General features: G+C 44.2%; 1 protein-coding gene across 1 annotated transcript in view; it reads right to left on the bottom strand.

Moving 5' to 3' along the window:
* LPCAT2 (lysophosphatidylcholine acyltransferase 2) overlaps positions 1 to 11,714 on the bottom strand; it is a 29,865-nt gene extending 18,151 nt beyond the window's left edge. Inside the window, exons 1-6 of the mRNA XM_058813318.1 lie at positions 11,583 to 11,714; positions 6,109 to 6,248; positions 4,682 to 4,899; positions 3,329 to 3,441; positions 1,230 to 1,290; positions 152 to 210 (exon numbers count right to left, since the gene is read on the bottom strand). Coding sequence (XP_058669301.1) covers positions 152 to 210; positions 1,230 to 1,290; positions 3,329 to 3,441; positions 4,682 to 4,899; positions 6,109 to 6,248; positions 11,583 to 11,702 — 711 coding nt within the window. The 5' untranslated portion in view covers positions 11,703 to 11,714. The remainder of the gene's footprint in view (positions 1 to 151; positions 211 to 1,229; positions 1,291 to 3,328; positions 3,442 to 4,681; positions 4,900 to 6,108; positions 6,249 to 11,582) is intronic.
* Between the last annotated feature and the right edge of the window lie 1,089 nt (positions 11,715 to 12,803).

Genomic DNA, 12,803 nt, shown 5'->3' with positions numbered 1-12,803 from the left:
GAAGCCTGGCTGCTTAGCTTAGCTTTAGCAATGCTGAAGCTCAGCACAATATACTCTTCAGTGACAATGCAAAGTATTTATTGTAGGTACCACTTAAGTCAGACTTTTGCCTTCTGTATTATTAGTTAGTAACAGAGGAGTTTCTGCTCACCAGCCTGTTGGGATATCGGAGTAACACTGGTTGGACAGGGACTCGTGGAATAAAGGCACCTGCAGCCACAAATCAGAATTAATTGTTAAACTAAGCTTAATACAGCAATTGGGAACTTTAAGAGATTTACTTCAGACAACAGTACCTGGAAGAAGACATTTTTTAAAACACAAGGAAAATGAGAAGTGTTCTACTTCAGTTTTTTGTTTGCTGTTTGATTTGGGTTTTATGTGTATTGTAGCTTGGGTTTTTAGTTTTTTATTTGTTTTTAAATCAGCAGCACAACCAGCAAGATGTCGGGACAGAAAAGGGTTTGGCTCTATCTCAAGGAGAAAGCTGCCTAAGATCCCTGGGTTGTTCAAACTCATTTTCTGTGCATTATTTCCCCACTGATGGGCATTAATTTCAAAGGATGAGATGCTCACAAGGCTTCTGAGCGTTTCCTGAATCACTCTGTGGTCTGATCATCACAAGTGATATGGATCTGCCCAGGGAGTAATGGTTTTTAACACTTCTACCCAAGACACTGTAAAACAGTTAAAGTCATGTTGTTCTCCTTTCTTAACTGAAGGGCAGCACAACAATCTAATGATCAGTGGTGCAATGAAAAATATTTCTCTGTTAAAAACGATTTGTTGTCCAGGCTTGCTAAGTGCTATGCAATGACATTTTGTAACTTGGCTGTTAAGTCTTGCATGGCAAAATTTACAGGAATGTAAGATAGCCCACCTGTTAGATGAGATAAAAGAACAACATCTAAATTCATACATTCATCTCATAACAATCACAGTTGAGTTTCTCAGTAAATATATTAGATGAAAACTGTACCCAGAAAAATCCCCCAACTAACTACTCATATATGTCACAGACATTTTGAATCCTACACAACAGCACAAACTAGAGAAGTAAGCTGGCTACTATAAAAGAGTGGGTTTAGTACCTCTGAAACTTTAATAATGTAAGGGATTACAACAGTGCTGTTGTCGATGATATATCTTCACAAGTTCAGTCCTTACTACAACTATCAAATTAGTATCACATGTTTTTTTTTCAACAACAACGGGATAAAATCTCTCACCTTGTTTAAATGTGATCAGGCAGGATCGGTTTGTGCAGGTGCCTTCTGGGAAAATCAGCATCTTGGATTTAAAGGGAAAGAAAAATATACACACACACATATATATTTCATAAAAGGATTATACCTTAGCATCTGTTAGACACAGGCTGACCTTATGCAAGCTCTGTTGTAGTGTATTACAAGAATATCACTACTGTTTCCAAAGGAAACAAACATATTAATGAAGGATGCTCACAGTATTATTAACCTGGTCCATCTTGACTTGGAAACCAATGCTCTCCAAGAAAGGAGTTCTGGGGAAAGGCCTTTATCAGTTCAAAAACATGGTACAAAATGCTTTAAGTGTTTCACTTGTCCTTTTAGTGTTGGTAATAATAAATTGTCCCTCTTAAGACAGCAGTTTCTTATTGAGTTGCTGGGTGTATAAATAGAGGAGTTTGGGCTGAAAGGAAGTACATGAGGTGCTTGGGCATTCACAGTGAAGATGCTATCAGTGAGATGCCAGCTGTGATGAGAACACAGCTTGAGCAGCAGAGCAAAAGGCAGAGAAGGCATTTGCTGTGAGGCAGAGCTCTGGCAGCACTACACACCACAGCAGCTCTGAACCCCAGTGACTCAGACACACCAGCACCCAGAAGGTTTCAGGATCGGTGTCTGAGACAGTACATGAAGTGCACTGGGAACTGCAGTGTGGCACACTGAATCTGGCCCCCTCTGGAACACAAGCTTTGTATTTCACATAAAACTACAGGATCATAAGCAGCATTCTAAAAACACCCCAGCACAAAATGGTCCGGATCAGGTGTGCTCCCACTTCAGTCTGAATGAACAGATCAAGGCCAGCCGTGAGAGAGGCCTCAGCACGTCACACCCAGGGACACACACTGTTCAAGGGTATGACAGAGGCTGCTGCACACAGCAAGTTCCAGCCAGTCCTCCATGACACATCCTGTAATCAGAAAGTGTGGCCAGGGCACAGGACTAGGAATCACCCAGTGACACCCTCAGTTGTACTGCTGACTTAGTCTTGGAGATTCCCAGATTACTTGACTCATAATCTATTTATGCCACAATACATATCTAGGTTTCATCCCAAGTGCAGCACTGATGCAGGAGCCCATTTCCCTTTCCTCCCCATGCTGCTTCCAGCAGAGATCAAGTCTACCAAGGCATTCACCGAAAACAGTTTAGCAAATCATAAGCAGCAGGGTAGACTGTAAGCCCAGTATTAAAAAAATTGTCATGTGCGTGTTTAACTGAAAAATTTCAAAAATAATGGAGGCTCTAAAATTATTTAGAGCAATTGTACTAGAAAAATACATTTATGAGTCAAAGTACCTTAAATGTTAAAAAAGCCTTTAGAAAGGTACTTATGAAGTAAAAATGTATGAAATGTGTAAATAATGCCATTACAAAAAAAAAATGGCAAGTGTTGGTCTGCCCTACTTAAATGGTCTCTGTTTCTAGAGACTGTTCAGAAGTAGAGCAGTAAACAGCAGGTCTAGCTGTCACAGATACTTCCTACTGAAGTCTATTATCTTCACTTCCTCTTAATTTTACTCAAAAGTTACTCAGTGGAACAAAAATGAAGGAAAATTCTTCCACCTTGTCTATACTCTATGTGAGAAACTTTCACGTAGTTACTCTTACACATTACTCTGAAGTTTTGGGCTAAAGTACTGTTTGTACTAATCTTGGACAGTCTGGGTTATCCATCTCATCAACTGCTCATCCTCTACCTGGTGTGAGCACAGCTCTGTGGTCCAGCTTCAGAATACTGATCCATACCAATGCAATTCACACTGAAGGCAGCATGTTAAGACTTGAAAAGGGAAAAGAGAAAGGCAAGAGCATTTGCATTTGCAACAGCAATTGGTACTGGTTGGATTTATCTGATCCATTTGTCACAACAAAACTCCTTCTGGACACCACATCATATTCTGGACACCCTTCTTAACCCAGTCATATACCCGAGGGCTGACTCCCATTTCTGTACACTTTAAGAATCCTATCCAGCTGGTCATTTGTGCCATTGTGATGCACAGTGAACAGGGAACAAGAACACGGGACAGAAGGGAAGTTAGTGGTGTGTTTATTACCTGTGGCCACTGGCCTCTCGACTGTGCCCGCCTGGTTATCTCAGCCACCGTGTTCTTCCGCGAATCATGGTCCTGACGAGAAACTACTACAGGCTGGAGGGATCTCAAAATGGCTGTGAAACAGATCAAAAAAATGCCTTATACTAGTGCTTAGAAAACACATGGGTTCAAGGCTTCCTTATAGCAAAAACATGTTATTTATATGCTAGGAGACAGACTCCACACAAACAACTTCCAGACTAAATTGATAAGAGCATTGTTATTCTCTTTCTGCAAAATGGGAAATAAGACACAGAAGACATACCCAGCTGAGGAGCTTTACAGTAGATATAAACATGCAAAATTTACCCAAACACATTCTAATAATATTGCTGTTATTTTTCACTAAGCATTTCCACACAATTCCAAAGAGTGACCTGACTGGGTCTGCTCACGGGCCACGCACAGGCCTAACTTAGGCACACTACACCCAAAATGTAGTTTTAGCCTTCCCTTTTCTGTTACAAAGCATGCATAGCTTTGATGTAAATTACAGAAAAAAATAAAAACCCTCATTTAATCAGAAGTCTACATCAGAATATGTGGACCTTTGTGATGAGAAACCTGGCGAAGAATTATCTTCTCTGTCCCAATCCTCTGCTTTTAAGCTAAAATCAATATATTCTCTATCCATTTCTTTTCTACAAAAACACTTTGCTATATTGCCTGCTGTGTTTAGTTTTGGGTTACTGTATAGCCAGCAGAAAGTCTACAGCTGATTCTAGCAATAATGCAAATGGGGATTCTTTTTGTGCCAGAAGGAGGAGAAAATAATAGAAGCATGACTCATCTGATCTTTTCCATTCCCTGCATTTCCTTTTTGAGTAACTCGTCTTTTATTCCTTCCTGGTCTTGCTCCCATTAAAAAAATCCATAACATTGCCTGCAAGTTTAATCTTATCAATATGGTATTTTCCAGACTACTGTAGTTTGGGTCTGTTTTGAAATAACCTTCACTCAGATTTGTGGGCTACACTGTTAAAAGACAGCAGTGAAACAGATTTTTTGAGCTACTACTGGGAGAATGAAAGAGAAAGTTTCCAGTCTGAGCAGCTGCAAAACATGCTTTCAGTATAAAAGAAGTTCAAAATGACATCATATTTCACACCTGAAAAGAAACAGAATAATTTCTAGGCATTCTTACCCATTCAAAAAGATAATGTGTCATAGGAATTTTGCTGGAAAACAATTTGTCAGTGTCTTTGCAAGACAGAGCTTAAAAGTCTGCCCTTAAATCACTTTAGGAGATAAAATTTTTGACCCAATGTCGAGTTGTTAACTTGTAACTTTCACGTTTTTTTCATAAATACTTACAGCCAAATACTGGAGTTGACAAATTCTCTGCTCTAGACACTATTGATGGCATTCCAGTCAGGGCACAAACGATGCCATCATAAAAGCTTGAATGAGGAGCTACAACAAAGATTGGTGCTTCTGACAGACTCGCCACCTTGCCTTTGACTTTAACCTGGAACCCCATCACGAAGTACGCCATGCGAGTCACCCCGGACAGGGTGATCTGGACCATCCTCCTTGGAAACAGAAACACAAAAATCTCATCCAGCTTACAGTCAGCTTTTATTTTGTACTTCAAAAGAAAAGCCCCTAACGGATTTCCCAGTTCTAACCAGCAATGGGGCCCCACACAGGGCAGCAATGCTACTCACCCGCAGAATGCAGGGCTGAAGGGAAGTGGGGAAGGGGACATCACCAGAATGCAGGGCTGAAGGGAAGTGGGCAAGGGGACATCACCAGAATGCAGGGCTGAAGGGAAGTGGGGAAGGGGACATCACCAGAATGCAGGGCTGAAGGGAAGTGGGCAAGGGGACATCACCAGAATGCAGGGCTGAAGGGAAGTGGGGAAGGGGACATCACCAGAATGCAGGGCTGAAGGGAAGTGGGCAAGGGGACATCACCTTTCCTGATGGAAGATAAGGCAGGGTACAGCCTCTTCCCAGGTACACTATTTCTCAGGGCATATTTCGTGGCATTGTACCATAAAACTATTTTGAGTGGGGTAATTAGCAGATTTAGTGTCCTTTCCAAAAGAAGTGATGTAACTGATACTGTTTTTTTACTGTCACTTTTAAATAAGATTAAATAACAATGTTTCTTTACTGGAACATGTTCCCACTGGAGAGGACACATTCCTTTCATGGGACTCCCCCTAAACTTCTGGTCTAGAATTCACCTCCTGTGTCTCCTCCTCCTCCTGCAGCTGCAGTGCATCGTGGCTAGAAGGGAACTTCAGTACTTTGAGGTCAGAAGTGAGGGACTAAAACCCAGAACCCACAGAAGCAGCTGTGAAATACCACTTCAAGGGCAATGCAGCTGAGGAGCTGTCAAAGCTAATTTTGTCACAGAATCATAGCTTAGCAGAAAGGACAAAGGCTACACAGGAGCTCAGCCTATGATACCTTACAAAATACTTGCTTAATGAATTTATTTTTTCAAATATTCCTGTAAGGATTATTACTGAAATAAGTCCTGGCTTACAGATTGTCTATAAATGTTTTATACATTTTTTTAGCCTCAAGACAACTGAAAATATACCTATTTGAAAAGGTCCACTATTCTTGTAAAATACACTTATTAAAAATTTGCTTCATATAAATGGGTAAAACTGAGGAATCCTCTTTAATCAAAAGGAGGAGTGAAAGAAAAAAATAGCTTTTGACCCTGGCTTTGTGTTATTAGGAAAAAAAAAGCTTAGTTTTCACAAATATTGGTCAGTTTTTCACCTTCTCCATCCTTGCAGTGGCAGAACTCCTCTTCCAGGCTGACAGAAAGTTGCAATTGATGCAGACAGCCAAGCTAGCAGTAAAAGGAATGTGATGAAAACGAGACGGAGGGGAAGCAAAATAACCCCCTGGAGAACAGTCTGGAAAAAAAGAGATGAAAAATCTTAAGAAATGGTATCAACAGAAAGGACTCTGCTATCTGTATAGTTACTTTACAATGATTTTAAAGTACTACCACTATTGCTTTGTGATTTAAGGAAAGCTTTAATTATTCCAGTGCTCTTATGGGAAATAATTAATGGTTTCATTTTCTCTTCTGAGTTCCCATTTCAGGAAGAACTGGAGTATCTGAGTATTTATGTTTTTGGCTTGGATGTAGCTAGACACAGAAGGTAAACTAAGTTTGCTGGCTCCGGTTTATATTTGGTCCTGGTCTGCAGCACAAACCAGCTCAGATGACACATATCTCCACTCCAGGGTTTTCTATCACTAGCTGCCTATCTAGAAGTCAAGAGGGATCCTTAAGATGACTAATTGCAGTCTTGCCCTTTCAAATGACAAATCCTGTGTTGAGTCACAATATTGCTGCAAGTTGTCCTCACTGCTGCTCCATGGAGCTGTGCACACACAACACAATGTCATTTCCCCCAGTTGGGACTTTAACAAAACCAAGGTTTTAGATGCCCTGACTGCAAATAATCCTCAAACATCATGTCCAGCCTTCCCACAGGAATATTTAGCTTGCTTGTTTTCATGCATAGCTCCGGGAAACAGGTGTGTTGGCACCATGTTGTACCACAGGCAGCTTTGGTACAGGGCAGGAAGAAATTCTTAATTGTTTTACCCCAGCACATTAGGTTAGAAACTGTATCCTGAAGGTTGGTTTTATGGTGCAACTGTGCAGATTGAGCAAGGTGGGGCTGGGAGGCAGGTGAGCTGTGTGAGCAGCTCAGAGCCCAGCACTGCTGGGAAACCAGTGAGGGGTTCAACTCCCTTTGGCACTAACCCAGCTCTGCTGCCACTCACTGATGAGGACCAGTTTGTGTGCAAACCTACGCACAAAACAAAACACACCCAAAAAAACTGTAATAGTGATTTTTAAAAATTTATTTGGGCTGTTTCTTCCAGTCCCCCAAAACTTATCTGAGAGTGTGTCACACACTGACAGCTCCACCAGTTCAAGTGCATGGGATAAGTTACTGAAGGAGAGTTAAGAGAGTTTAACTTATTCTTGTGAGCTTACTATGTTTCATGCTTTACTGGTTTTTAAGAAAATCTACAGTGGAACAGTGCTCCTCTCTCAAAATCAACCTTTCTAGTCAGCTCTAACAATCGCCTCTTACTGTACAGAAAAAGCAAGGCTTTTTGTGAGACAGCTTTACAAAATAGTTTGTAACCTCCTAGAGCTGTGATTATTAACATCACAGTGGATTTTAATTTACCTCTTTTCTTTAAAAAGGAACGAGTGTGGTATATTTGAAAATAAGCACCTTAGTGTGTACTTTATCCAAATTTTTGATAGTCAGTTGTTTCTAATTTTCCTCTCACCAAATCCCTTCCATTTTCATGTAACGTCCTCTTACCCTCCCCTTGTCACTGTTCAGGAGAGGCTCTGCCATCTGGCTCTAAACCTTCTGACACTGATGAGGATTAAGATGAATTTGGGGCCTTCAGGACTCACTTCTGTGTTACCACAGGCACAGTGGCAACAGTCCAAACATGACAGGGGATACACAGAGTAAATTAAGATGAGCATGATAAGCAGGTACACTGTGTTGATGTTTATGTTCTGCAAGCACTGCCACACAGTGTGTTTCCAGGAGAGATCTGAACATTTAGGTCTGATTACACCTTTTTTTTATTTAACATTTCTGTGTAAGTAGGTAGCTATGGGATTTTAACCATAACTTTATGGACAACAGGCAAAGGACTGCTCTGGATCACAGAAATGAGCATGACAGGTTTGACCCTAGACATCTATTGCTCCCACTCACTCTGGTGCCAGTTGTGGCAAATCTGAAAAAGTCAGCTAGGAAGATAAACCAGCAAAGACTCCTTGCTTGTCTCCCAAAATTAGATTTGGGTTTTTTTTCTCTATATGCATCCTCTTTTACTATGATCTATAGTCCAGTTCAACATTTCAGCTGCATTCAGTTATCCAAAATGGGCAGTATGAGCATAAGTCAGTGTGGTTTGACTTAAAATAATGTTTTTCTTAATGAAAAAAAGAATACATATGTACTGACCTAAAACGAAAGATAAAGGATGCAATAGCAAAAGCAAAACAATCCCTTCTTCAAAACTTTAATAAATTCATTAGTCTAGTTTAGGCAGATGCACAGGTGGTACTGATTTGCTGATGCAAGCTATTGGCTTTCTAGGTCACTGTGTAATGAGGCAGAGTTGGTTTCTGCTCCATCAGCTGCAGAACAGGGTAAGAAAAGGACAGAAAAGAGGAAGGTCAAGCTAGACTAGAAAAGGGAAAGCATAGGATAAAAACATACAGAGAAAAATACAAAGTGTAGTTACTACTCAGTAGGCTCAGAGCCACTCCAGCTTCTGTGCAGTAATCACCAAGATAGAAGTAATCTGAGTCATCCAAAGAACCTTTTCCCACATACTGAATCACCCATGTACTTTCTGTTTACTGTGTCTGCAATAACTGCACATCCTGTCACTGCAGCAGTGCTGGCAGTCCAGGTCCTGCTCCCACAGCTGATTGATCTTTGATCAATACATGGGATTATACCTCCACTGATGGTAGGAACCTTACAAGTGGAAAAGCAGGTCTATCAGAAAGCCACAGAATTCCATATAAAATTTTTGTTCAACTGTAGCTGCTGTCAAGTTATCTCAGAAACAGCAGCAGAGCAGGCTGGGGGCCAGAGTGAAGCCCAGCTCCCACTGCAATACTCTGACATCTGAAGCTGTGATCAGATGGACTGTCCCCAGCAGCACACACAGGGCAAGACAGTGCTCCATGAGCATCCAGAGGATGTCACAGCTCTGCCAAGCAACCCAGCTGCTTGCTTCCAAAAATACTGCTTTTCGCATGCTGGTTGTGGTATTATGTAGTTCACCACTGCAGAAGTCCACTGAGCATCTCTTCTGAATATACTGGAATCCAGTAATGACTTAACTAGAATTTCTGCTTTAGATTTGCAGTTCAGAAGTTAGGACAGCAAGGGAGCAATCAGGAGCAAAAGAACTCCAGTAAAAATCTCAACAAGGAATTGAAGCACTTCAGTCAGTGGATGGAAAACAGAAGTATTTGACAACTGGTTTAAAATCATTTGGCACATGAAGATGTTTAGCACAGCCAAACTGATCCTTGCTTTGCACATTCTAAAGAATGACAAATAAAGGGTGGCTTGTAAACTTTTAAAAAGGACTGGCAAGAAATTGTAAAATCTTCTCACTCACTTTTCAGTGTGGCTGTTTTTATATTTGAAACTGCATGAAACACAAACAGCTACCCTGTCTCATTTCAAGCTCCATTCATCAGGGACACAGCCCATGCAAGGTCACCAGCGCATGGAAATCCTGCTGTGGACTCCCAAAGAAAGAGGGTTTTGAAATTGTGTATCTGTATTGGTGTATGTTAAAGGAATAGTACAGAATTGGGAGGCATAACAAGACTATCCTTAACATGCAAGAATGAAGAAACATTGCACTTGATGTGAACAGGAAGGGAGACTTCCCTTTTCTGAAGTTTATAGTAACAGTGTCTGCTAAGGCCTTGATTCCCAGCAGGTCTGACTGGCAGTGCTGAGCAAGAGAGGAGCAGAGGCTCACAGGACAAAGCAATCAGTAGGAAGTATTCCAGTCCTTATGACCAAGGGGGAAAAGAACAGAAGGGAGCAAAACACAATACAAAAAAGGTTCTCTTGTGTGTTTTTCTGCTTTACAATTCTGTGACTGTTTTGCTCCTCAGCTTGCCAGTGCCAGGCCCTAACCCAGACGGTTGCTTTTCCTTCCAGTTGTTTTATGGAGTAACTTAAAAATGCAAGTTTTTGAAAGTAGTCTGTGCACCCTCCAGAAAAGACAGGCAGCATAGAAAGCTGTCAATTTATGGAACCTCATTAAGAAACTGGTTTCTTCAGGGTTCATGCCTAAAGCTACTGATCCAGATGCACTTGAAATGTGTTCCAGGCTGCTAGTAAAACACAGGGGATAAAAGGATTTGAAATTGTTTTCCAGCTTTCTCACATTTCCTCTACCCAGCTATCTTCAGGGCAAACATTGTTTATAACTTGACAAAGATCTATATGAAACACAAAATATTTAGTTGTATGTCAGCTTCAGATATTTATAAACATCAGCAGAAAATGCTGTAATTTCACCTACACACTGATGTCTTGTCCTCAATCATATATTCATGTTTGGTTCATCAGCTGATTTTTAAGGAAGGTTTTCAAGAATCAAAGCTTTTTTAGTTGTACGAGTATCCTGTAAGTCTAGTGTGTGCTTGTACACAAGTCATATTGGGATAGCACTCAGCTCAGAGGCCTGATTCCATTCACCCAGTGACACCAGTCAGTGACACAGTGGAATATGGGGTACTGTTTCTTGTTGTACACCCTGCAATATGGAGCCAAGAGATTCACTGCCCCCACCCCAGGCTTAAGATCAGCCTAATGTCAGTTAAGCATCTGAAACAGCATGACTGAAAAAGTTCTCTTCTGTTTTAGCTTTTCATATTAGAGAGAAATTGACATCTCAACTCTAAAGCTGAGGCATCTGACATGACTGACTGATGAGTAGTACTTAATTATTGAAACAGGACCGCTGTTTTCTCTAGGCATGATGTGTTATCAGCAATGATTGCACAAATATTTCCAAAAGCTTGTTTTGAATCTTGTGTTTAAAGTTTTAAGTTTGAAGTCAGTAAGCATCTGTGTATGCATTGAGTAAGCAGCTTGAGGACTCTGAAAGGCTGAAGAACTTAATTTCAAAAACAGTGACTTTTTTATGCTGATCACCCATTGCATCTTTGACCGTTTACATAACTTCCCCGCGTATGTCTAGGTTAGATCAGGAAGCAAACTGTGCCGTACAGGGAAGGAAATGTTGTCACTAGCAGCCCGTTCCCAGCCAAGCCGGGAGCTGTGGATGTGACCGGAGCCGGGGCTGCTCCGCTCCGCTGCGGGCGCGGTGCTGGGCACGGGCGGTGCTGGGCACGGGCGGTGCATGGCAGGCCAGGCCCCGCAGCCCCGGCTGCCGGCGGCACTTTCAAACCTCGATCGCTCACACCGCGCTCTGCCCTGGCAAGGGGGCTCGAAAGCGGCCGGTGCCCCCAGCCCTCAGCGCTGACAGCCCCGCGGAGGCCCGGCCACGGCACGGAGCGCTGGTTCGGAGCCGCGCCCGGGCTGAGCCGTGCCCGGGGGTGCCGTGCCCGCCGCGCTGCCAAGCGCATCCCAGCCCGGGCAGCGCGGCCCGGCCCCGGCGGCCTCCCCACCCGCCCCCAGCCTTACCCGCAGCTTGTCGCCGGTGCTGAGGGAGCCCGGGTGCACGAAGGGGTTGAGGACGATGGGCGGGCTGAAGGACTGCTGCCTGGGCAGCGGCAACACTCGCGGCGCCATCTCCACCGCCATCCCCGGCGGCTGCGCATGAGCCGGCGGCGGAGCCCGGGGCCAGAGGCTCCGGCCGGCCCTGCCCATCGCGGGAGCCCCGCCTCGGGCAGGTGAGGGCGGGCTGCCGCTGCTGGGCCGCAGCCGAGGACGGACGGTAGCGGTGTCGGGTTCCATGTGCCCACAGCGCTACGCGTGCCCTGCCCCGTGCCGGGGTCCGTGTGCCCACAGCGCTACCCGTGCCCTGCCCCGTGCCGGGGTCCGTGTGCCCACAGCGCTACCCGTGCCCTGCCCGTGCCCTGCCCCGTGCCGGGGTCCGTGTCCCCGCAGCCCTACCCTGCCGTGCCCTGCCCCGCGCAATGCGCGCTGCAGGCTCCGCAGCTGAGCCGCGTTGGCCGGGTGCGATCGCAGGGCGATGTCCGTAAGCACTGGGAGTAACGCGGGCCATTAGCTGAGATGGGAGAGGACAGGGGCCGGCGCGGTCGTGGCACACGGCAGAGGTCGCTTCTAGGGCAGTTTTAGGTGCAATTCTAGGTGCATTTTCAGCGCTGCTGAGGCTGGTACAGTGATTCTGCTTCTGGAGCACGTGAGGTCCGCAGATCCGCTGCAGCCTTTCGCTGCTGCCGGATGCCCGTGGGATCGCTTCCCGCGGATGTGCCCTGAGGGATGCGCCAGGAGCGGCCGGGCAGGCCCGGCGGTGCGGTGCGGTACCACAGCGTCCTGCGGCACCGCCTGCCCGCCGGCTGCTGGTCTCACCCCAGAGGAAGTTCCACGCTGACCACATTTAGGAAGCAGGCTTATTTGGTTCTCACAGGAATCCTTCACTCCAGTGGTGGGGCTGAGCCGCCAGTCTGTCTGTGCAGTGCACGCTGGGCTCAGGCCGCTGGCCTCTTGCGTGACATTGGTTCAAACACTTCGTTTTGCCATGGTGCTTTTCCAATTTCTCCTTCACATGAGTATATTGGTACTTCCTGGCACAGCAGTTGTCTGTATGTTGCCAGACTGTTCATGTCGCTGTAATGAAACTAATTATAAACATCTCATGGTTCCTTTCCCACTTTGACGTCTCTGCTTCCACAAAGATACCATCAGCATTCACAAAGCTTTATTATTATAAAATAATTA

This window comes from Ammospiza caudacuta, chromosome 13 (genome assembly GCF_027887145.1).
Source record: "Ammospiza caudacuta isolate bAmmCau1 chromosome 13, bAmmCau1.pri, whole genome shotgun sequence".
NCBI classification, from domain to species: domain Eukaryota; kingdom Metazoa; phylum Chordata; class Aves; order Passeriformes; family Passerellidae; genus Ammospiza; species Ammospiza caudacuta.
This window is presented reverse-complemented; position numbering and strand designations above follow the sequence as displayed.